The 26,477-nt window shown below is 36.2% G+C and overlaps 2 protein-coding genes across 2 annotated transcripts in view; one reads left to right on the top strand and one right to left on the bottom strand.

The window, feature by feature from the left end:
* The window catches only part of LOC139138075 (interleukin-12 receptor subunit beta-2-like), a 277,102-nt gene that overhangs the window by 180,799 nt on the left and 69,826 nt on the right, over positions 1 to 26,477 (bottom strand). The gene's annotated exons all lie outside the window — the stretch shown is intronic.
* Positions 499 to 6,655, top strand: LOC139139108 (uncharacterized). Its single transcript, XM_070707888.1, has 5 exons — positions 499 to 563; positions 1,163 to 2,560; positions 2,976 to 3,138; positions 3,703 to 3,882; positions 5,426 to 6,655. The coding sequence occupies exons 2-5, from the start codon at positions 2,184 to 2,186 to the stop codon at positions 5,639 to 5,641; spliced, it is 936 nt and encodes a 311-aa protein (XP_070563989.1). The 5' UTR covers positions 499 to 563; positions 1,163 to 2,183; the 3' UTR covers positions 5,642 to 6,655.

Consider the following 26,477-nt stretch of genomic DNA (forward strand, 5'->3'; position numbering starts at 1 on the left):
TAAATGCTGATATACCACATGATTTTAAAATGCTTATTTGATACGTTGAATTATATTCAACGGACATACGACTACGGTGCCGTCCCTTTAAAAGAGTCATTTTTTCGCTTCATCATCGGTGTCAAGAGAAGGGAAATGATACTTTTCCCGCAATTCCCGCAATTTGATTAAAATCAGATGTAGAGTACGGCGACGTCTTCTTATGCGTACGCGGTATTCTCTCGCTGTCGCCTCTCCCGTAGCCTGTATCGTGATACTACAATGTCTCCTTCCCAGGGTCTCCTTGTGAGTTCCAAACACTTTGTAGCACTTCTGTCCTAATTTTTACGTTTATACTTCGGTTGCGCGCGTCCAAAACTCGTGTTACCGCGTTATGATAGTTGGTCCCATAAATCTAGGTCAATGATGTCTTGATATCATTGACCTCGCCTGACATAATACAAAAGAATGGCATTGCTAATATTCATGCGCCTTTATTATGCAAAGTCACCGGTGGCAGAAAGCGGGAGCAGAAGTGAAACGGAAGTGAGAGCGCCGCCACTGTTTGGAGTGTGAGTTCGATGGTGAGTAATGACTTAATTGGTCAAGGTATCACACGGCATGGGCCATTATTTCACCATTGAGTCACATATATTGCGAACAAAATTGCAATTATTTATTATTAGAGTTTTATGCAGCATTCAATTTTGCTTAAATTGTACTTTTGGTGGTAGGTTTTGCATGATTGTGTTTATCAAGTGCGGACCAGCAGTACTTCCGCGTTACACTGTTTTGAACAATCACCTTTGTATGTGGGTGTTTTACGTTCAATTCTTGCCCCCTCTCCCCTTTCCTCTTTCTCACGTGTAGTACTCTTAGCACTTGTATAATACAAATCATGAATTTCCTGAACCGGTGGCATTGTTCAGTATTAACTTGAAGCCCCCAGTCAATTGTCAGGTTTATCTGACCATGGATGTAAAAAATGGATAAGAATTTCAATGGAAAACAATAGAATGACAAACTGTTAACGGGCAGTTCACACGTCCATTGATGTGAGCGGACCAGGGATTCAGAAGGGCTGCACTTTTAACTCAATAAATGACCCCACATTGATAACATTTCTGGTACAGAATAATATCTAATATTTTTCCTTGTGTTCTGTTTTACAGGTAATTGTAAGAGTAAAGCGTCAACCTCTGATGTGTGTTCCATATGTGAACCTGTTTTAACACAGGCAGCTGTCAATGTTTTTTTAACATTCAACACTGGGGTAATGTGTTAAAGAAACGACAGAGTGCTCATCAGGAACCTGTAAAGGGTTCGAATAGGCAGTGGAGGAACATTGTCGAAGAAAATAGATGGATCCGGGGAAACCTGTTTGATCCAGCGGGTAATTATTTATTTTGCCAGCAGTGTATTATTGCTGTTTTGGATGTGTCTCGTCAGCGGCTAGCCAGTCAGAGAGACATCAAACGACAAGAATTCCTCAATCCTGTTGTACTGTTAACCAAAAGACATGTGACAAACGAGAAACTGGAAAAATATGTCCTCATTCCAGACAATTCCCTGCAGTGGGAAGAATGGTGGGCTAGTCTTTCCGGTGATGATGAAGTGGAAGTGAGGCAATTTGCAGCTCGTCATGGTCTGGAAGGAAAAGTCTCCAACAATAGCAAAAATGATGTAAAGGAACAGTTCCTTGAATTTGTTGATGCAAATACCTACCCAACAGGACGTTCAGAATACAGTGCCAGTGGTGGACCGTTATATTATTTTCTTCCTGTTTTTACACGTGTGTCTATCCCCAAAGTGTCAGAAAATAATTACAACACAAAATTGATGCAGTCTGTTGTTAGTGTATTTAACCAAACTCAACAACAGTTAGGAAGAGAGACAGTGAGCAGCAGAGCAGCAGAGGGCTGGTTATCACAACACAGACCACGCCATTCAATTCAACCACACAAGTCTGACTATTGTAACACCTGCAAAGAGGTCAGTAAAGAAATCTTAACAAAATCCACAACAGTACAAAGAATGAGAGAATCTAGAGTGCGGAAGACAGTGAACTGGAAAGAGTGAAACTAGTTGTGGAAAGTCTAAAGAAACATTTGGCAGAACACAAAAAAGCAGCACAGCACTTCTACAAGAAATCATGTCAGCATGCCTTTGATCACCAAAAGAAAATCCAAGAACGTGAAGAGACAATGGGAACGCATGAAGAAGAAATTCAGCTGTTAGAGATGAAGACAGACTATATTGCTTGCTATAGCTTTGATTACAAAATGGTGATCACACTTCCACAGTGGCATTTAACACCCCAACCAGCCATGTCATACTATAAAATGAAATTGTGTGTAGATGAAGCTGCTGTTATCCAACATAACACTGGCAAGGCCTACACATACATCTTTGATGAAAGATTTGGACCAAAGAACAGCAGTCATACTCTGTCAATTTTAAGTCACCACATCAACAACCTAGACACTTCCTGGATTACCAAAGTCATGGTATTCATGGACAATGCTCCAAGTACCAACAAGAACACATGGCTTGTGTGTTGGATTAAAGAAATGATGCTCAAGTAAGTTACATGTACACATATTGAATTCACTCTTGATTGGTAAAACTCATTTTACAGGAGAGATTGACAAAAAAGTTAGATGAGATTTGTGCGAAAACACCCACATTTAATAATCTAGATAATGCAGATGACTGTGATCATACTCACAAAGTAAAGGATAATAAAATACAGAATGTTTGAATGATAAAAAATACGCCAATATTTTTTGGAACTTTGAAGTTTTGTTCATTAGACTGAATATGTAAATTGCAATTGCGAAATTGCACCAAACTTTTCTTGTACATGAAATCTACCTTGGATGCAAATTATTAGGAAATGTCTTGCTGATAAAGTTTACAGTGATGTTAAAGCTTTACTTCAAGATAGTAAGCTTAATCATCAGTATAATAAATAACCCATGGAATTTTGCTTTCAGACATGAAACACTTCAGTATCTTCGAATTGGTTTCCTGCAAGCCGGACATTCTAAATCAATGCCAGATTGGGTGTTTGCCAGCATATCGTCAACAATGAAGAAACAAGACATGTTCACTGTCAGAGATGTGCAAGATATATCTTCACCATATAGCGAAGCTAAGGTAACTTTGTCTGTATTATACTATACATGCATATCTACCACGAGAAGCCTGGTCACTTATGATTTGAATCTTACTTGACAAATATACAAATTACAACTCAATCTTAATTCATGGCAGAGTAACTACATTGACCATTTTGGTTTACTTTTCCTTTCTGCTCCCATACCTCCAAGTCAAACAGCATCACAAGTCAAATACTGATTGAATTCCAAAATAATGGTCTTCATAGCTGTTCTAGTGTGCTTTACTATAAATTTGTAAGATGCATCTAAATGAGCTTGCGATAACTCAACATATTATGAAGCATCGTCTGACACACACAACTGATGCATGATGATTTATTGTATGCAGAAAAGATGCGCACTTCCTCAAATCAGTCCCCAGCAGGCAATATTACTTTTAATGTCAATATTTCCACTATACCATTTGGCACAATCTCAGCCAATAACAAGTTCAGAATAATACGCGAGTTGTAATAAAATGATATCACTCACCTTGTATCAGGTCATCAAGTTCTTCATATTAATGACAATAGATTGTTTGTTTATTTTATTTCAATAATAGATTCTGTGTGATACTGATTTCAATGACTGGAGAAAGTTCCTGCGTGACAAGTATGGAAATGTGGTTGTACATGGTATTGGTGCATACCATGACATCAGAGGAGAGAGACAGCATGGCCAAGTAGTTGTCATGGCAAGGGAGGAGTTAGACAGTGGCACATGGCAGGATATTACACCAGAGGTATCAAAGTTTGTGCATCTTAATTATCATACAACGTCACAGTAACTCTGCCTTTCATTATACACTGTCTGTAACTTTTGGCAAGTTGAACAAGAAATTTTATGAATGTGCAGAACAAAACTAGTGAGCAAATAGACAAAAGTTACAGGTAGTGCAGTTTTAAAGGAACAAAGTCACTCACTTATTACAATATTTGAGTCATTTTAGATGTTTTGTAGGTTATGTATGGTGTGCTCATTGAAATACTCTAAATCACTAGTTTTTACTGAAAATACCGGTATATTGCCTGGTCATGATGGCTATAGCACCCATTTTTGTTAGTTACCAGAATCACATGCTCTTTCCGGAGGCGGTAGGCCAAGGGAAATAGAATGTGATTCTGGTAACTCGAGAGCATGAAGTAGTAATGAATTGGTGCTTTAGCAAAAATATTGGCCAGGTAATATGTGTATTATGTTAAACCTCATGCTTATCCTGTTGCAGTGTTGAAGAAGTTACATATTCAGTTCATGCAAAGTTGACATCCATTGCATTGGCGACGGCATCATTGAGGTTAGCAATGACTGTGGCCTGGTATCTGTTCATTTGTTGATGAACTTCCTTTGATAAACTGGAAAGTGTATGGCTAATTTCTCTCGCCTTGTCTAACCAACTCTACTATAACTTCTCTTGAGGTTGGGAAATGACAATGACAGAAGCTGCCATTTTGTCAGACGACACTGAACAACATGACCTGCTGTGAACTCACATTGGTCACATGACCGGGTAATAGATGATGTGACTATTTCCCTAGGGAAATAGTCATTCTATTTTCTTATCATGTGACTGATTATAGTAAATCATAACAGAGCATGAGGTATATTATAAATTCAACTCTCGCTCTACAAATGGCCATAGCATGTGAACGCTACCATTATACAATCTTTTGGTACATATCAAAATTTAAATGATTGATGTAAACATGCATGCTTTATAGCCATGTACAGAGATTGATCCCTTTTCAGTGAGTATGAATATTTCATAAGAAACTAAAATAACCAAAATAATATCAAACATAATCTAATTTTCCTGGTTTGTTATTGCCTTTGCTGCTTGGGTTAGACAGCAAAACCTCCAACAAATAGGTGTATGATTCATAAGTTGTACATTGTGTTATGTCGTATCAGTGTTACTGCTCTGTCTTTTAATTATCATGATAGCAGGTCAAAACTTGCTAACATGACAACTACGGTATGACTAGTGTAGGCTGGAAAGTGATCAGAAGTAATAATTGTTCATGTTACAGTGTTCTCCCAGAGCATTAGCATAGTGGCGCCATCGCTCTGTAATTTTTGGTAAACAATAGAAGCAATTATGTCTATTGTTATGCAAATTATCCACTGCTCTGCCAAGAAAATCCTTGGGAGTACACTGTAATATATCAATAGTTTAATACACAAAGTGTCATCAAACCAGTTGCCATTATCTGCTGGACACTGATGCATATAACGTTTTGTCTAAGTTTGTATTTTTAAAAGAAATATTTGTTTTTACCAATGTGTAGGTAGTGTTTGAGCAAGCAGCTATTCAGAACATCACACCAAGACTGATCAGTGCAGATAAGCTGAAGCAACTCGCAGAAATGTATGATCGGTTTGTACCAAATGAACACCGCACTGACTTTCTTCCAGCCTTACCAGAGAATACAGAGTGTGATATTTCACCAGCTATTACTGATCAGCATGGATCATCATCTGCTGCCATTGAAAGCAACACATGAAGTCATTGAAAAAGTCTCGGAGACATTAATCTGGACTCTTGTTTGACAAACAGAAAAAATATGTATATCTGTGAAGTATGTACTAGCTTCAAATTTGAAAAATTATACTGTTTTTTTACCAGACAAATATTTCACTTATATTTTGGCCTTTACAAGTGTGTGTGCAAAAGCAAAACGTTAAGTTGGTGTTTTCATATTTGAGCTGGTGTAATATGTACCTTCTTTGGTTCATAGTGCTTGTATGGACAAATATCACACGGTAATTGAGATTGCAGGTGAATGTTTTGTGGCTTTTCATTTTTCAAAATCTTTAGGAATTGTGCAGGTATTGTTTTCCATCCTAGTGACATTTTCAGCAACTAAACAAATTTCCTAACTGTTCATTGTTATTTATTAGCTAACAAATCCAAATATAAGTAATACTTTCTGTAATGTATCTTTCCACAAATAACCCCAGTGAACCACCAATTTTCATAAGAATTTTAAAGGGCAAAGGTCATTGAAAAAGTGTCAGAATTTGTACAATTTTGTACAGCTAATGAAAATTTACATAATGATATGGAGATGTAATTAGTATGGTTTTTATCTCTGCCATATATTTTACATTCATCTTCATTTGTCCTATTGGTCTTACAAACATTTGAACAATACTTGAATGCTGGTCTTCAAAATGACTCATTATCATCAGATTTTAATATTTCAAAAATACTCATTAATGTCATTTGAATAAATAAATACTAATCTCCCTCAATCTTGCATTAGATGGGAGACTGATATGAGATTTTTACTCATTATATGTACTCCAAAGTGATATTTATTAAATGAATACTGACAAAGCGACAAAGCTATAACTCACTTTTTTCTGTGTTTCAAAGTTGTCTTTCAAGACAAATCTCTCGATGTTACAGGAGCAGTTAATTGAATTTGTGCATTTTGATAGTCTTTTTATTTTTAAATATTGTGTCAAGAGTATTTTAAATATATTTGAATAAAATAGAATCAATGTGCACCCAATTTAGTGTTCATTTTGTCAATGCTAAGTGATGGTAATTCTCAATAGAATTGCCTGTATTTTCAGGGCAGCCTGATAGGCAATACATGCGTATGTATGTTTGTAAACACTTTTCTCCAATTTCCAGCTGGAATTCAGTTGTGAAACTTCACAAGGATAAAATTCACATGTCCCCCTTCAAAAAAATTCATAAAACTGAAAATGTGATTTTTCAACCTAATATCTGATTTCTACTTGCTGGTGACCCGTATGATGTCTGCCAATATACAGCGATTAAACTAGATTTGAAATAATGCGGAAGTCACGTGCCCAGTTGAAACACAGTCTGCGCATTTGTAAGAGGCTAGAAAATCAAAACAGGGTCGATAAAATTGCTGATAGTCTCAGGTGCCACAATCAGAATAACTTCTGGAAGGAAGTGCGAAAACAGAATTGTAGAAAGGTTTCGTCTACTGACAATATTAACGGAGCTATTGGGCAATGTGAAATTGTCAATATGTGGAAAAATCATTTCTGTGGGATCTTGAACTCTGTTCAGTCTGTATCGGGTAGGGTCGACATTGATGATCACATAAATTCTGTTAATTTCCCCCACGATTTGTACGTAAGCCAAGATGAGGTGCTCTCTTCCATCGAAAAGTTACCAGACGGAAAGTCCTCTTGGGTCGACAAAATTACAGCTGAGCATTTGAAGTTTGCTCATTCGTCTATTTTACCACTCCTGACTCATTGTATCAATGCCATGTTTATTCACGGTTACTTACCATCAGCTGTAATGAAAGTAATCTTAGTGCCCATTATTAAAGACAAGTCGAAGCTAGCCAGTGATGCCAGCAATTACCGACCAATTGCCTTGGCTTCGGTGGTGTCCAAGCTTATTGAGCATATCTTACTGTCAAGATGTCGTGATTTTATTTCGTCTCACCATTTACAATTCGGTTTCAAGAAGGACCATTCTACCGACCTTTGTCTGTTTGCATTCAAAGAAATTATATGTAACAAAAGGTGGTCCTGTGTTTGCATGCTTTATGGATGCTTCTAAGGCATCTGACAGGGTGAACCACTTTAAACTGGTGAAAAAGCTCATTGACAGGAATGTTCCTATGTACATTGTCAGATTACTTTATTATTGGTATAGAAATCAGTTATTCTGTGTAAAATGGGTTGATTTTTTGTCAGACTGGTTTCATGTTTCTAATGGTGTGAGACAAGGGGGTGTTCTTTCCCCATATCTCTTTAATGTGTACGTTGATGATTTGATAAATCAGCTTTCTGATTGTAATGTAGGTTGTCACATTAGTGGCGTCTGTGCAAATAATTTAACTTATGCTGACGACATGACTTTACTCAGCCCAAGTGCGAAGGGCTTACAGTGTCTCCTTAGAATATGTGAAATTTACGCCAAAGAGTTTGACATCACTTTCAATCCTTGTAAAATTGTGTGCATGATTTTTAATGGGACAAAAGTAAAAATCCAAAGAATTCCTAGACTGACACTCAATGATAAAACCCTGAGTTTTGTATCCACGCATACCTAGCTACCTTGGTCATGTCATTTGTAGAGGTATGCATGACGATGACGATATTGAAAGACAGAGACGGGCATTTTGTATAAGAGCGAACATGTTATTGAGGCAATTTAAATTTGTAGTCCAGAAGTGAAAAAGACTTTATTTTCAGCTTACCTTGGAAATCTATACTGTTGCCATCTTTGGTAACTTATAGAGTTAAAGTTATGAATGAGTTAAAGGTTATGTATAATAATGTTGGAGAAGACTTTTAGGTCTTCCTTCATTTAGTAGTGCTTCTACGATGTATGCTACAAATCATATCATGTCCCTGGAGAAGTTATGCGCAGAAATATCTATAGCTTTAAATGTAGACTTGAAAAATCAACAAATGTGCTTATTGCCGCTATCTCTTCATCAGATAGAGTAATTGATAGTGCATTCTTTAAGTTCTAGAGAAAACAACTGTATTTGAAGTTGTTTTTCTTTTTTTTTAAACAGTCTGATTTTTGTATTCATATTCATTTACGTAATTTCTTTTCTGTATTTGGGCAATCGAGTCTGAATAATAATAATAATAATAATAATAATAATAATAATAAACTGAAAAAATGTTCCATTTTTCGTTGGAAAACGCATATGTTTCAAAATGTGTTCCCTGTACGACTATTTGACCCCTGTTTGCATATGTCAGGAGAGTGCCAATCATGATTATTCAAATTTATCACACGGTCGATGTCGGTCGAAGCAAACATAGCGAACAGAGGTATCAGCCTAAAAAGTATACATACCAACCAAGTTACCTCCTTTCCGTTGGCACAGTGTTTTTTGCAGTCGTAACAATGATGAAAATTATGTACGCTATTTCAGCGGAAGTACGCGTAAGCTGTATACCCATGCCGACGACATCGATGGATCAAAAAAGGTCAAGCAGTGATCAATCATCGATTGAGTCTTCGATACTGCCCGGGAAATTCAATGGGAATATGTCTATTTCAGAGCCGTACTGCTTTTCGTTTTACCAAAAGGTAGATATTTGCCTGTTTGCGTACACTTCAGAACATTGGCAATCGGTACATCGTTGAAATTCATCGATACATAACAGCCATTCACGTTCACAGTCAGTCGATTCGTGATAAATATTATAAGAGATTGCCTGTAAGTGGAGTGCAATACGCATCTGACTTTGTCGAAAGGCGATCGAGTAGCTCCGAATTTCTGTAATCAGATAAGCAAGGCCAAAACTACACAAAAAGAAAAGTGTCTTTTCAGAGGAAGAGAAGGCCTGGTTACTCGCGGTTTCTTTGGTCACAGCGAGGTGAAAACTAATTATCCAAGTTCAAATTTGTCATCCACTTTTCCAATAATTGAATTTCAGTATATATGAATGACACAACTTTTAGTTCTACTTGTTATCGCATAATATATGGATGATACATCCGTAATGTCACCTCAATTACGTAATCCCGGGGCCAAGAGAGGCACGTCACATTTGTGTGCCGTCGGGCCACCTTGGCAAAGTCTTCCAACTCGCTGCAGGCTGTTGGACGTTGCCAGCACTGTCTATGTTGCCAAATAGTAGGCGGAAATGTTGTCTATGATTCATTCATCCAATTTTGCAACTGGATATAAATATTACTGTCGTCAGATTGTAGTATAAGCTGTATTTCCACTAGGTGTTCTCACTTACTCTATAGGCACACGCGACGGTGGAGGGGATATGTATGGTTCTCCCGGCCACGGAATATGACCATGTTAAGCGAAGACCGCAATTTTGATATTCAGACAGAAGGTGATTATTGAATGCTCCAAATCACCCTATAGTGTAACAGATAGTGTTTACGCCGCTGATAAGCCATCGTATGCAAATTGATGCGTCATCTGTAATCCCGCTATTGTGCGCCCGCGGTCCTGTAACTTCCCGTTTAAACGTAACCATGGATATGAACTAGGACTGAACCATAGTAATTCTCTAACTAAAAAGAGCATTACTTGTTGTAAACACTGGTAACATGATGCAGTATTTTACAGAAGTAAGGCCGAAAAAAAAGAAATGTTTCTGGTCAGGTCTTTCTTTAAAAAATGGTGCGGCGACGCGCATTTTATTTTTTTATTTTTATTTTTTCCCCTCAAGGGAGGGAGGAGGGTCAGTTTTATAGTTTTATCAATATAGTCACATATATACTGTTCATGCAGTCACTGATCATGCCCCCAAAAGAATTTTCTCTTTCTCTTCAGCCATTTTGGTTTGGTGTCAGCCACGGCCGCCGGCCACAAACAGAAAAAAAGGGTGACGCGCTGTTGTTCAAGTGACGCGCGCGCTGACCAGAAACATTTCTTTTTGGGGAGCCTTATTATGCTGCAACTGATGCAGTGAAGTCTATATCCCATATTTGTGGAGGCCTGTCGCTGTTAAGGATAATTATAATACTCCTTTTATTCCGTTTTCTTTGGTTCTACCACGTTTCAAATGAAGACCAGGTTTCATGATGTAATTTCAAATAACTGTACTCGAACAGGCCAGCGGTTTTAAATAATCGTCTCTCTAAGAAGAGTCACGTTTAGATAAGTACGGTGAAATTTTGACTAATATGAACCCTCTCGCCATTTCATTTTACTTACATATGACGGATGGTAATAGACACAGACAGGGAACAAAAAATCTCCTTGTCAGTGCAATAACATACCAACTGACCTGCACACAAGGTGACCACTACCTATTTGACTTACAGATTGATATATGGCTAGTGATGCATGTGTTGCAGGATGCGCTTACTATTTTCGAAACACCTGACATCACTTCTTGGTCTTTTTACCAAAGGTTCATATATCTTTCTTTCATGAATTTGACTTTGTTTTGTGCACCGGTGCTTAATTGTCTGTTCTGTGCTGTTTTTTTTGTTAATGTTTCTAACAATTGACTATAACGTATTACGAATTTTGACCTTGTGTTATCGGGATATGGACGGGTATGATTATTATTGTTTTTTCATATATCGAGGAAAAATGTCCTGTGAATAAGGGAAATACCACATATATGTTCATTTAGTTCTTAGTTAGTTACCCGAAGAGAGATCCATTTGAATTTGCCCCCTTTTGGTACTTTTAGAATCATTTATTGAGGGGATATGTATTCCCTGTGTCTCTTGAAGTAAAATTTCCCGATTTGCTATTTCAAAACACCTCGTAGAGTCGCGTATTAAGTGATTTTTTTGAAAGAAAGTTGGGAGGTTACCACCTTGAAGGAACATGTCACTCGTCATATCACCATTCAATTCACTTTAAAACTTAAGCTGACATCGACGACAACGAAGTTTATATGATACCCTCTATCAGAAATGTAGAACAAATAAGACCATATGATATTGAAGAATTATGCTGGTCATTTACAGACGTTATGCTTCTTCTTTCATACAAGTAGTTAAAATATAATGGGGATTTTCTGGTTCTTACTGTCCTCTGAACAAGAAACAATTATTTCAAACACCAGATTGGACATGAATATGCTATAGATTGGGTCCTCGTCTATTGAATGAAAGAATGAATGAATGAATGAATGAATGAATGAATGAATGAATTAATGAATTAATTAATTAATTAATTAATTAATTAATTTTATTAATTAATTAACGAACTAATTGATTAATTAACCAACGAATGAAGGTGTTTAATATGTATTGCATATATTATCGCTTTGGTTTGCAGAGAAAGAACATGGAAACGTCTCGTTTCTGTTATTAGGACTAGTTATTTCTAAACAGCAATTTTTTGTTTATCTCGAAATAGGGTTTGTAGTTGATGTTTACTTTGGTTTTTGTCAACAATGTTGCCAGTGTATAAAATGTACTTATCCGCAAGCGATTTCCTGGCTGGCCTACGGATGATATGTTGTTTTGCAATTGGTGGGCTGTTCAGCGAGTAACCTTGAATCCCCCAATGGGCAGGCAGGCTGGACGATTAAGTCGCTCTTATGAAGCAGAATTTATCCAGAACTTGGTCGAACTGAAGAAGGTCTTTGTGGCTATAGCAGTCAACCTGACTTTCAGGTACATATATGATCATGTCATTTCTTTAAATAATTCTAGGTTCATTGACCATCTCTCTATAATTTATCCCCTTGTTTGAAAGCAAAGAAATAACTACACAATCAGATTCTTCAGCTTCTTTTTTGGATAATTGAATGTGACTCTAACGGCAACCATTCTACTAGGCTGTATGATAAGTGTGGTGATTTCAACTTTACTATCATCAACTTTCAGCACATTGACAGCAATATTTCACAGTCACCTCCTATGGCTTCTGTGCAGACATACGACCATCTCTCTCCCAAGATTGTAAATCAGGTTTACTCGAAAAAGGCATGCCTGTACATTCAAGCGCTTTTTGCAGGTGTCATGAACTGATAGATAAGTATGGTGTACGACTTAGTATGCGCCTCGAAAGTGAAAGACTTAAACTTTTTCACAAACTTTCCTTAAGAAACCTATCAACTATTTTCTTTCAATATCAAGAATAAAAATCGGGGGTCACCGACCAAATTTTGGTACTAGAGAAACAAATAACCCAAGATTTACCGAGATTTAAATTCAAAATGGCCGCCATCTCCGTGTTAACTCTATGGAGAAAAGTTAAATTTTCTAATTTCGAAAAACTATGCCGGTGAAAAGTTTCATACACCAAGAGCTTTAAAATGAACCCCCACAAGTGGTAGATCATAAAAGAAGAGTAAAAGTTTGAGAGTTCGAATACATTTCCCGAGGCGCGTTTTTCCTTAAACAAATGGTCAGTGGTAGCATCGGTGGATTAAGACTACTTCTTTTTCTGACTTATAACTTTATAGAAGGCAAGGGCCACATGTGAGCTGAATGTGCTTAACGTTTTCGCAACACTCAACATTACCTCTCGATTATCATTACCAGATGTCACTATATATTTTTCTTCTACGGTACTTCTACGGTACTTCTATGGTACTTGTTTGTCGTGTAATTGTACTACACTGTCAATGTTCATATATTGAGTTTGTCACTATTGAATTTATGACTATGAAGTACATTATGGCTTAGTATTGTTGTTCCGAATGATCGCTCGCGATGTATTTGTTTAGGATGTATCATGTGTTGAGAGAGATCAGTTGAGAGCTTTTGAAACCAGGGTTTGAACTATATGTAGAGATTTACATTGGGAAATTAGAAAGGTAATAACTACAAGGTATGAAGGCATTAATTTTGCAGGCGAGCTTTAACAGCTTTTCTTTCCCTCCAAATATGTTTGGTCAAAATATGTTTCAGATTTATGTTTACACGTATTAAACACCTTGAAAATATATTGAAATTTATTGAGTTTACATTACGTTCTAGGTGATGGCAATTTTATATTTGTGGCCAAGATGAAACTATCTTTTGAGTTCAATATCCGAAGAAAAATGAAAGAAAATGTGTCCATTCAGTGGCATAGTGTATAAAGATATGACTTGTTACATACTGACAAAGGCATTTGGGCGGCTATTTGGATTTTTATGCAAATTAGGGGTTGTACATGTCAGCCAGTGAAAGATATGAATTGCTAGACCCGATATACCTGGCAAAGGATACCAAAATGACGCCAACAGCTTCTCATTGAGCTGTGATATGACATTTTGAAATTTTAACTGCTTTTGGAGGTCGTTTTGGCAGCCATCTTGGATTGTTATGCAAATTAAGGGTTATGCATGTCAGGCAATGAAAGATATGAGTTCCTTAACCCCATTTACCTGGCAAAGGAGACCACAATGACTCCAACAGCTTCTCATGGAGCTGAGATATGGCATTTTACCTGTTTTGGAGGTCATTTTGGCAGCCATCTTGGATTTTTATGCAAATTAAGAGTTGCACATGTTCGGCAATGAAAGAAATTAATTCTTTGGCCCTCTGTACTTGGCTAATGACACCAAAACCACTTTCATAGCATCTTATGGAGCTGAGATACTACCATTTGCATATTTTGGCGGCCATCTTGAATATTTCAAAATGCCCAAGGATGCCAGGGTGGCATCATGCAGATCTTGATTCAGAAGGCTTTGAAGATACAGAAAACACCAAGACCCATTGCGGGGGCCGAAATTTTTGGGTTTTGTGCTTCAGCACCAGACTAATAGACGCATAAGCCAAAACAATACAACAGCAGTCACTTGAAGACAAGAACAAAGCCTTTTAAAGTCAAACAAGGACACTTCTTTGAGAAAGGGGGCGTAGTCGTCTTAAAAAAAGCAATTCCGACAGATAAATTCTCGCATAAATTATCTACTTGATCATCCCAGCTTAAACTATCGTGTATTTAAACATCAAGTAGTCTGTGAACAGCAACACTGTAAATGAGAGTATCATTGATTTGAAAGTGAAATGAAATATCAGAGTCGTCTAAGCGAAACATTTTTATGCAAAATAAATAATAATAGACTTTGTTTCTGTTGTATTAATTATCATGCTATTTTTAAGAACCTAGTTAGAAATGGGAACGAGATCTCCATTCATTCTCCATTCAACTTGTTCAATATCAACTCCGGCTGTCGTAGATAGTGCAGTGCTGGTTTAAACGAATAGTTGCTGTTGAAACGAGTTGTTAATCTCCCAATCGAGTATATCTGGCTAAGAATGGTGTACATTTAGAAGCATTCTATGCAGACCCTTAACACTTAGATAAACACATCACCATAAAGTGCACATGTGTCCATGGTGTTGTCTCGGAATGTTGTTGTCGGTCGAGATCAGAGTTGACATCAATAACACATTATTCTAGATTTTGAAAGTGGTCGTTTTATTAAAACGTACAAAATGAGTTACTAATAATTGAGTACCATAATTCTATCGAGTTTCTGCTAAATATAATTCAGTGAGACAGGTTGTTTGATGATAAAGTTCTTTAATAAATTAACCTTCTGTCAAGGCACTAAGTCTAATCGAGCGTTGTTCTAAACAGCAGTGCTCCTTAATTCAAAGTCAGTCAAAACTGGGGTAAAGTTTTTTTCCAAAGACAAAATCTTATAGATAAAGTAATGGGACAACAGGAGAGCGGGGGCTGGGGTGAGGCTTGAGGTACTTAACAGAGGATCCAGCCTCGAAAGGTCTACTTTCTTTTGAGCAGGTAAATTGCATTGTTAATCAACGCGTAGGTGAAGATTAACGGCAGTCGTGGGCTTGCAAACACTTCAATCACGGCAATAAATATACACTTATGCTGTAAGTGTAGACATTTAATTACAGACAAGAATACCACATACTGAGAAGAGTTCCTGAATATTTCAAGCAAAGGACTTTGTTGACTTTGCTGCAGGGCTCAAGGTCGAACATATGCTTTCCCTAATCTACCTGTATTAGATTGTTGAAATCTACGTGTCCGGTTATTATGTGCGAGGTTTTCGAATCCATGAGTAACATTATATTGATAAATATTATTCGACTACTTTCAGTAGTATATATGTGATGTATTGACATGCAACATTGATCTATATTAAGTGACTATTTTGATGAGTCCCCCATTTTCCTTGCTGCGCTAAGATTGTACAAGAGCTATCTGATTTATGCAAGTGTTTTGTCATAGTGATTAGCAACAGGAATACCTTTTTTGTCTAGCAGAAGTTTCATGCTTAGACACATAACCACAGCAAGTGATTTCTTGCCGGAGGTGGGATGGTTGTTTACACTACCCCTTTGTGGAATATAGCCTTTCCATCATTTGTTAATGATACAGGAAGACTATAGAAGTTTGAGACATTTCAATTTCCAGTTGTGCATGATCACAATAAATTGATTGTTTCCCTTTGGGCAACTTTTTCTAAATATGATGTTGGATTTTATTGACAATAGGTAGGAGCTCCAATGTTAACCATGTTGTCATTGTACTTGTATTCACTATCCAGTGTTTCCTTCAAATTCGGCACGTTGGGAACATTTGGCGTCTCAATACTTTGAATTTCCACCTGCCTTTTTTCAGATGTATTACCTTCCACAAGAATGTCGAGGATGGAAGGAAGGTCAATTATATTATCATCGGGGGTTTATCTTTCTTGATCGCTCTGGTTGGAAAGTAACTGTCATCCTGGTTCGAATCAATAGCATGTTTTGTAAGCAATTGAGATTAAAAATAATGAGAAATGCCTGTCCTGCTGGACGTTATGTTACATTTTGATCTGGTATTACTGATATCTTTGGGCTGATCAGCTTCAACAGTAGTCAAATTATAATTTTCCCCATTTAAAGAATAGAAATTAAGTGCACTAAGTGTATTTTCGAATCTACGCCCACTAATGTGTCGACATCCTGAACAAGGTTTATTTCACAAGGTTTATTTTAATCTCACTGTTTAAGAACCATATTCTTCATCCCTGACTTTTGGCGACCGGTAGGCATCAAACTTGCAGAATTTACACCGAGGATTCTTCGAGATAAGGTACCATGCTGAACTTATTGTCAAATGCATCAATTATTCCTACACTGCCTGACATCAAAATAATGTCTTGAAAAGAAGTAATATTACCATCTTCATATTGAAAATCACTGTTTTTGTTCATGTCACTTCCCGCTGATATATGTTGTAAACTTTCAAAATCCAGTCCTCAGATGCACCTAACGTCCGTTGAGACCTGCTGTGAGTCTCATCTGAACTGCTACTAGCTTTCTGTGTATCTACACCAATATCATTACGACTAGCACTAAAATCTCTAAGTGATGCATAGGTATTAACTCCATTTGGACTGTCATTAGATGGTCTTAAATTTTCACTAATGCGACCTAAAAAGTATTCTTCCATCTGTTCTATATCTGTAGAGCTAAAGTTGTCATCAGGAGTTGGAGGTGATAACAGGATATCTTCCAATGATAGTAAGGAAACATTTTGTGACGCTGTAGTCATGATGTTTGCCGGAGAGTGAGCAAAGGTATTGGTTTTACACTTGGTATCAGTTGAAAGGGAAGACTCTGTTACACTAGCTACAGATACGCTTGCATTGATGTGGTACGTTGGTGTTGATATTGATGTATTGTTGAGTGTGTCATACAGGAAAGATTCGTCATAGGAGGGAACAGAAGGTCTGTCATTCAGCACACCATCCTAAAAAGACAAAAATAAAGACATCCTTTACTTGAGATAAGTGGAAGAAAATACATTACACATTATGCTCATATTATCACTTGAAGGAAAACCCCATTTATTCGTGAGTGCTAGTCTAAGTGTAAATCAACAATAGTAGACACATTCAAATATTTGAAAAAGTAATAAACTTGAACACAACTAAAATGTTCTCTGTATCTATGAAACTACCCAGCCGTTGTGATATCACGTTTAGATATTCATTACCCGATGTGATACAAACCGTTGTCATTGAGAACAAAAATTGCAAACAATGTAAAAAAATCAAATTAAAAACATTGCTACCGAAGGTTATCTGAGTTTAGCTGAAGTTAAATTAAGGGATACCGCTTGAAGGAAAAAATATAAGAAGACTGAAATTGAACTTTCTTCTGCTTCTATTCAAGTTTCTTCACAAAATATTATAATAAAAGAAAGTTCAGCTGCTTTAAGAAAGAAGTTAACGAGAGGACACTGTCAAAAATCTACAGACCAAATATAGGAGTGTTAGGCGGGCAGGTTGGAAAGATTGTATTTCATCCTATAAAATAACAAAAAAACACGAAATTTCATAATTAAATCATACTTTTTACACCTGCACATTATTCAAAACTTATAGGAAGGCGATTTCAAAAAATCAACTTTCAAAGCAAAAATTATTTTAAAAAAATAATGTCCTAAAGTTGTTCCTTATTTTGCTTTTAAAGTGAGTAGACATTCGATACATTTTGACACCGATTAATGGCAGGTGGATTCTATAAATGAACCATGTTTTCAATTTCTGCGAGTAGTCGGACAAACGTACCATGTATTCAGTTTATATCAAAATAACAGATCATTTCATTCAAAATGCAATAGAACTCATTATAATATTTCAGATGACGTACACAACAAGACCCATAAGAATCTGAAAATCCTTCACACAATTTGAACCCAGAGAGCACATCCGACAAAAGTCACTATACTCACTAATTTATTCGTTAGAGCGAATGAGATTGTGCAAGGGAACCTACACACAAAGCAATCAAACAAGCTGTTCCTAAGATGTTTTTTGAAATAAAGAAATATAATTTATATTTGTATTTCTTTTTCCTGACTTCAGAAGATATGAAATTATGTGTTATTTTGTCCCTGAAACATAACTTCAGCATCAACAGCTATACTATAAAGAGAATGAAAAAGGTGTTTCAACGAATAAAACGTTGCAATAATAGGTCTGTTTGCCAGAGGTCCATATATCTTTCTTTCATGAATTTGACTTTGTGTGTGTACCGATGCTTTGCTGTTTGTTCTGTGCTGTTCTTGAGGCTGTGTTTGTAACATTTATTATGTATTACGATGTTTGGAATTTTAACCTGATGTTATTGCATTATGGATGGGTATGATTGTGGGTGATATTTTTGCACATTATACATATCATTACAAGAGAACAATATAAAATAGTTAAAGTTGGGTAGATCATAAGGGTACTCTCTGGGATAGTTTCCTTTTCAATCTGGGACACCTTATCACATGAAAGCAAATGGTCGAGAAATCAGGGGCACTCAAATGGCTTTACCACAGCATCACTCTGTAAAGCTTCGCCATTCAGAGCAACGCCATGAAGGGCTATGCGGTGTCAAATTTGAGCATGCCTAGAATTTTTTCCTACACATCTCAACGAAGGGCAAGCAATTCTTGACTCGGAGTAGCTTTGAACCCGGAGGTCGATGTCCTAAGAAATGTCAAAATTAATCAAGAAACAAAGAGGATGAAAACACAGAGAGTAAACCATGGTAAAGATCACATATCACGTGGTTTGCATTAAATCAAAACGCAGTATAGCAGCGTTAACATCCTCTAGTTGTCCTAGCTAGCATCCTCGAGTTGTCCGCTGGCTGAGCAAACAAAACATAAACTCAGTTAACGTTAAGGCAAGTCCTGTACAACTGGTGTTCACGGAAATTCGTTCTACAATATCTATTTTTGTTATGTCAAAGAATACCACAGGCTCAACATATCAAAAGACTGGGTATTATGGTGTTTTTCAGGATGCATCAGATCATGAACAGCCTCATCGCTAAAAATATTTGGTACATGAGTTGATTCATGACGAGGGAAACATGTATTTTTCAGATATATCGGTATATTCATTATGAAACTGTAACACTTATTGGGTTATATCACCACAGGCGCGAAGTGACAATGAAACAGAGGACTCCCGCGCAATGAAAAGAGGACTCCCAAATAAGTATTTTGAGCGGGTGCGGGTCGCTCTCTTCGGATGCACATCTAAAACACCTCTTCTTAGTGACTCGACAATTTTGAAAGTTTTATTGTGTTCCTCCTCATATTTTACTTGATTTTAAAAACTTTTTGACATTGTTCCTTTTATTTTTATCAGCTTTACAGTGCACCAGTCTTTCTTTATATGATTTTATTCCATTAAGAATTTACATTTTGTCCCGTCGTTTTTTACACACTGTTTTCAGCATGGTAACTTTGAGTTTTTCAGTTTAACAGGACATCCGTCTCACTTGTTTTAACACATTGTAACCAGTTTTTTCATCAATTCACACTGTGTTTTTATCATCGATATCTCCTTTTCATATTTTAGACCCGAAAGAGGAGATTCTGTGTGTGGTCGAAACGTTGGTAAAATAAAATTTTAACCATAGACAATGGGACTCGCTCTTTTCTTCAAACTCTCTAATTAATTCAAGTCAATGTCTCCTTGTTGCATCTACACTGTGGTTGGACTGATCTTAGCCATATCTTCGAAATCTAACTTTATTAAAATTACATGAGCTTTGATCAAGTACTTCCAAGTTTTGGTAAAGTCGTTCCTGACGATCATCGCTAATTTTGAGAGTTCGATAAAATAGTCAGAGTACTGATTAGCTACTGTTACATTATCAATGCAAATTGGAATTTTTGTCAACTGAAGTCAGGTCCCCAAATTGTTATATATATATATTACGAATTACCTGATATGAAAATGCTACATGACCTTTGCAACTGTTATGTTCTGTATATTTTTAATATATGTAACACGTTGTCAAGTCAATTAGACTTAAACGCGTTATGTTTAAGTTTGTGATATACGCTCAAATTGATATCAAAGTGCAATATGCTTTTTCAATTCACTTATCAGTTGTTAAAAAACAATATCTGTATCAAGGTGTGAATTTGAAGGAAAATTTTGATATATATCTTTAATGAAATTTCGTAAGGCATTAATTGACAAAGACTGTTGGATGTCTTTCTCTGGTATATCTTTTCAAAATATTAATTACGTCAGCAACATCCACAAAAATCTAATTAGGTCTTGCTATTTGCTGCCGTTCCCAATGTAAACAGACAGACAGGTGTGAAAAGTCAGCCGACTTCATTGAATTTGAAAAGAAATGTTTTTCTGTTGTTTTACATTATCTTTGTGCTGTTTCAATGAAATTAGTCAAGGCATGTTTGAGGCACATGTGAGGCGCATAAAAACATTTAAAACACAAAAAGGCCAATTTACGGAACAGTGAATCATACCACACAAGCGAATAAGCTTCCAAATGCGGGAAGTAGCTGATTGTCCATGTGCCTAGTCTGAACAAAATCGTTATTTTCAGTTATTTTACGTTATTTTCAGTTCTACCTTGGGATAGTCCCGCGTATCCATCAACTCATTTGATTCCAAAGTGTATGCATAGTAGCAAGCAAGGCTTTTATAGTGTAAGTACCACCTCTGGCAGATTACTGATGGACTTTGTTTCTTCAGACAATCGAAGTTCGGGCACTAACTTTGAAGTAATGAACTTTCTGTCAAGTCTGCCTCGTTTTCCTACTTCATTCGCTACACTACTATCGCTTTCTGAAGCCCACTATGCCAGAATGCACAAGATTCCGATGAGTAGAACATGTTTTTGCAATAACAATTATTAATTCGTGCTTCTGCAGACAATAATCGTGAGAGGGTGTTGCCCTGCTAACTTAATTATTCAAGTTATTCCTAAGAAAACTTAACTTCTTTGTTACTTCAAAATGTCAAATTTGAATAATCCCCAGTGACAGCCACCAAAACAGCAGTAATACATCAGTTTTTGCTGTAAACATTTAAAGTAAAAACGCACTAGCCTGGGAAATGCACAACATGACAACAAAAATACAGTACAGCCAAAAGGTCTATAAGCGTTACTTCTATTTTAATCACAAGCAATCTGTCATGCATTTTTACAGTTTTTCAGTAATACGCAAACCATACAGTATAGCCTTTTCTCACCATGTGTTCACTGAAATCCTTCTTCCTAATTGACTTGAAGCAATGTTCATAGATCAATAATCGATCGTTGTTGTACATTGTGTAGAGTCTAATGCAAGTTTGGGAATAGAAATTACTAAAATTTGTGGTTAAGACTTATAAAATACCCAAATTATTATTATTATTATTATTAAATAATAAATTTATTATTATTATTAAAAATATTAAAAAAAATTAAAAAAAATCATTAAAAGGGGAACCCTCTAAACTGTTAATGTGTACATGTATTATCCGTGGTTTTTGCTTATCATACTCGAGATATCCTTACATGGCATCGGTCAATATGTATTGTGGCAGAGCTGAAACTTGTTACTTTGAAAATAGTACGACAACGTAACAGCATAAGGTAATGTTTCTTTTTAACAATTATTGATTTTTATACCAAGCATGAGTTGCAACAGCAAAATTCATGAAAAGGGATTGTTTTTCCGTACAATCCTAGGGATCCAATGTCTCATGTCACTTCCAGGTCTCAAACGCGAACGTAGTAAAATTTATCTGAGTTTAATCGCACTTTAGAGTTTGTGAACAAAATTGAACTATAGAAGTTATTATTGATGCACAGGAGACCTTAATTGTGAATAACCAGAATGCCGACTAGTGCAACATGTTGCAATATGTGGGTTAATGACAATGGTTCCTTGATTGAAATCTTACAATCAACTAGACTTTTCATATATATCAGCAGGACAATGAAGAATGTTAATGATAGGACGAAGAGTGGTGAGCACAGCAGCAGGATGGCGTTTTTGCCTTTCTCAAATTCAAGAGGATTATAGGGGCAGTAAGGAACGCGACCGTTGTGATGTAAATAATAGTTCTTAATGGGAAACTTGAAAATGGCAGTGCTACAGGCAAACGTTACCATACTGAGAAAAACTTGTACAGAAAAAAATGTAATACAGAAAATCTGACACTATCATCCGGCAATGACTTATTTGTTAAAGTGTTAATTGAAAAATACTAAAAATACAATAAACAGTGATAAAGCAATACCATTTATCATCCTATATACGTCACTAACGGCAATGAGAAAATTCATATCATCTGCGCTGTTTTCCTTGTTATTCAAAGTCGCTTTAAAATAGCTTACCAGGTAGTCTGACAGTTGTTGACCTTGGTTCACTTTCGTCTGTGCGATCTAATCCTTTGTATATGTTAGCAGAAACTGAAACTGTATATTCAGTGCCAGTAGCAACATTAGTAATGTGGGCATACTGGTCAGTCACCTCTTCTTCGCCTTGGTAGAACTCGCTGGTGTACCTGACATTGTAATTTTTAATACATTCATCATTGTCAGGTCTTGCCCATGTGACATTGAAGGATGAAGAAGAAGTTTCAAATGCTGAAATATTGCGTGGTGCATCCCTAGCTGTAAAATAACACATATGTACGTAAAATAAATGTGCTTTCAATAATAGTCGTTGTCTTATCTTAGCTATGATGCATTTCTCGGAAAGTAATGTAGACCTGTTCTCAAAAAACGAATGGAATGTAGGAAAATCAAAATGCAAGTAACTGTGTAGGGTATCCATCGCTCGTACACCGGAGTAAAACACTTTTGCATATATATCTTGATCATCTGCTGTTCAAACGTGAACATCATTTTTTATGATAAGCGTCCCACTTTAGTACATGGTCAACATACACAATATGTCACTTGCATGAAATAAATGCAAAATGAAAAGGCGAAATAGGTCAGTCGGACCATGAAAAACAAGAAGAAACGTGGTAAGGGATATGCGGAAAAGCCGAGCTATTACTGGCTGAAATGGTTATTTGGAGTTTCAAATGCCGGCAGGTATTTATTGAACATACCTTTTTACAGAATTAGAACGGTAAACAAATGTAATACATAACAGTGCCATGGAGGAACTATGATAATGATTTGTGCGACTTTTAACACTATAGTAATCAAAATAACTCTGGAATCTCTCTCTAAAGTATGCAATAAGCTTCGTTTACCATGAAGCTCTTTGAATAATCATCAGACCCTGAACGGTAATCGCCATATCGGGGACCAATATCAGTAATTTAAAATGTCAGCATTGTATCTCTCATTTATAGGGCATAACATGAATGCATTGATACTATTTAGTAATTGTTGTGTTTGTCAATCCGTGAAAATATTATGCATGAACAGAATCATGCATGGTAGTACTTGAGGTTAAGTACGACGAATTCGGACGCGCACGCATTTTTATAATGTTTCTGCGCCGATTTACCTCCGGCTTGCCATAATGGGGCATGTTGTAGCGCTCATATTTTACATCACCTATCATTGTTGAAACTGTGCTTTTACCCTATTTTTTTTTACCTAATCTCTTAGAAATAAATTTGACCTACGACCTTGTGATATTTTGACCCCTAGGAAGCTGATTTTTATTAAATATTAGCAAAAAATTAATAATCCTCTTCCTTTTACGTGGCGAAGGTTACACATTCACCTGGATATACTTCAAAAATTTGTGTGGTGACGCTATTTTATTAATAGGGCAAACTGATCAGTATGATGTCATGAATTCATCTGCCAAGTTTGGTACAAATGACACCATTCAGAGCGACAGGAAGAAAGTTCGAAAATTATGTAATGATAAAATTTTGATATCGTAATTTTGTAGTCGATAGTAATTTTAAAATTTCTTTGCAAAATCATTAAAGTTATACCTTTGATAGATATGCATCTCAAGTCTTAATTATCTAATTTGCTACGCGTTTTATAATTTATTTTTTTAGTTAAAGTGAGTTATCTCATTTTATTTATTTATTAAAAGGCCACTTTAACGTCCGTTCCTATGGAAACGAGCGTGGTGACCCGTATTTTTTATTTCAACTGGCACAACTTCTAAGAGTGTTTGTGCAAAGTTCCAAGACAATGACAATACCTTTTTTGGACGTAATTCGTCGTACGTAGCCTCATGGGTATTGGCACTGCTATATAAAGGATTATTTGAAAATTGTCACACATACCAACAACTTTGACAGCATCAAGTCGGATTGGGTTTACACTCCCGTGCAACCAGCAGAATTGCAGGTGTACACATTAATGTGAAGGCACTTCAATCTCGACATATCTTCTAGTACCATCGAGGTATCATTAACAGTCCTTTCAATAACAGTCGCATTACAGTGAGTTTCCTGATACCAGAAGTGAATTTCACATCTTTGTAGTTCACCACGCCAGTACTTTTTCTCTGCAACATACTTGAATCAGACCGAGCATTTAAAATATTTCGGAATTCTGATTGCGGTAATTGTCATCTTGCAAATTAATAGAATCCATCATACATACCTATATGTTGACTCTACAACGATTATTTTGTTTTAAGAGCAACAGAAAAATGTTTGAGGGTTTACCAAAAACAGTGACAGAAGAAGTTATGATATCTAAGGTAAAAGAAATCCTTTGAGAGTTTGCTCAATCCAATACCGAATAATGATAATGTGACGGCAATTGGCATGTTCAGTGTTTCAGTCTATTTTATGAACGTTCAAATAATGAAAACATGAAAGCAAGCAGCTTCATACGAGGAAATCATTTTAAGGGAAAAACGTTAACAGTATCAATGAACGTGTGCCCATTGACCAAATATCAAGTATGACATATTTCCTCTTTTTCTTTGAGTTTTTTTAACGTTATTGAAGTTATTTAAGCAATGGATACAAAAAAAATTATTTCCAATTACCATCTAAGCATTTTAATGATTGATAAAACTGCTCACAGTTGGTTAAAAATTGTCAAGATCTATATAGAGGTGAAGTGACAATTATATTCACAGACTGACTTCAACATTGACCCTAGTTTTATCGTCTGCAAAAGTGAGAGAAGTAAGACTTGAACTTAGATTGGTTGATAAACTCACCTCCCATGATATGCTAATGTTTCTTTTATTGGGAGAATAATCACAGTCATGAAATTGCCAATCTTCACTCAGCGTCACTCCTTTTACTGGAGCTGAAAAATTACGATAGCGCTTGAATTAACATTATTATTTCTCAATAATCTTCAAAGTTGTATGTTCTGAATACACTGTCTTTAGAACATGTTGTGTTGACCTTGCGATCATGACTCATTGAGCGAGTATCACATCATATAGTTATTTTGCACACGCATAGCTTTTTGAAGATTTTAATACAGCACAAAATAAATTACCGGCATAAAACGGTGCCAATGACAAGTTGCCCCTACTTGATCACGATCGATTGATATAGAAGTGACCATTTCTATAAATCGTATACTAACCGATATTGTAACAACCTGTATAATACCAGTTGAGAGCACAGACGACCTGTGTATAAATTTGCCATAATTGAGATTAAACAAACATGATAGTGTCCTAAATGTGAACATGACCTTGAAGGCCATAAGTAACTTGTTTCTTTAAAAATACAGTTTTAATTCAAAATTGATTTTCAGGAATATAACGTTGCTAATTTCCAACTAAAATGATAAAGTTATCTTGAAGACTTATGATACTAACATCGTTTTACTAAAACTGAAGTACACATCGTGGTCTCTAATTGATAAAAAGTTGTGGTAAAACAAACTAATGGTAAAGGTATAGAACGAATTATTATTAAGAATACATTTGAAACATCGGTACAGTGGCTCTCTATGTCGACTGTGCTCAAATTCACCAGGACAATGAATTATGTGGACAATATTCAGGCATTCATTACTCTCAAAATTATCCTCATTACATCTATGTCAGTCATTTCATTTCCATTTCAAGATGTGTTTTACACCTGTAAGTTCTTGCAAATCAAGTTCCATAGCAATTCAGCGAGAAATTTGAGAGAATAAAATGTAATTTCGTAGGAACATGCAAACAGACTCTAAAGGAATCGGGCGTATAGGCCACAAGACAATTTGTGATATACAACGATAAAAAGGAATCAGATGTCAACTGAATGTACTCACGTGGT

This window comes from Ptychodera flava, chromosome 8 (assembly GCF_041260155.1).
Source record: "Ptychodera flava strain L36383 chromosome 8, AS_Pfla_20210202, whole genome shotgun sequence".
In the NCBI taxonomy this organism is placed as follows: Eukaryota; Metazoa; Hemichordata; class Enteropneusta; family Ptychoderidae; genus Ptychodera; species Ptychodera flava.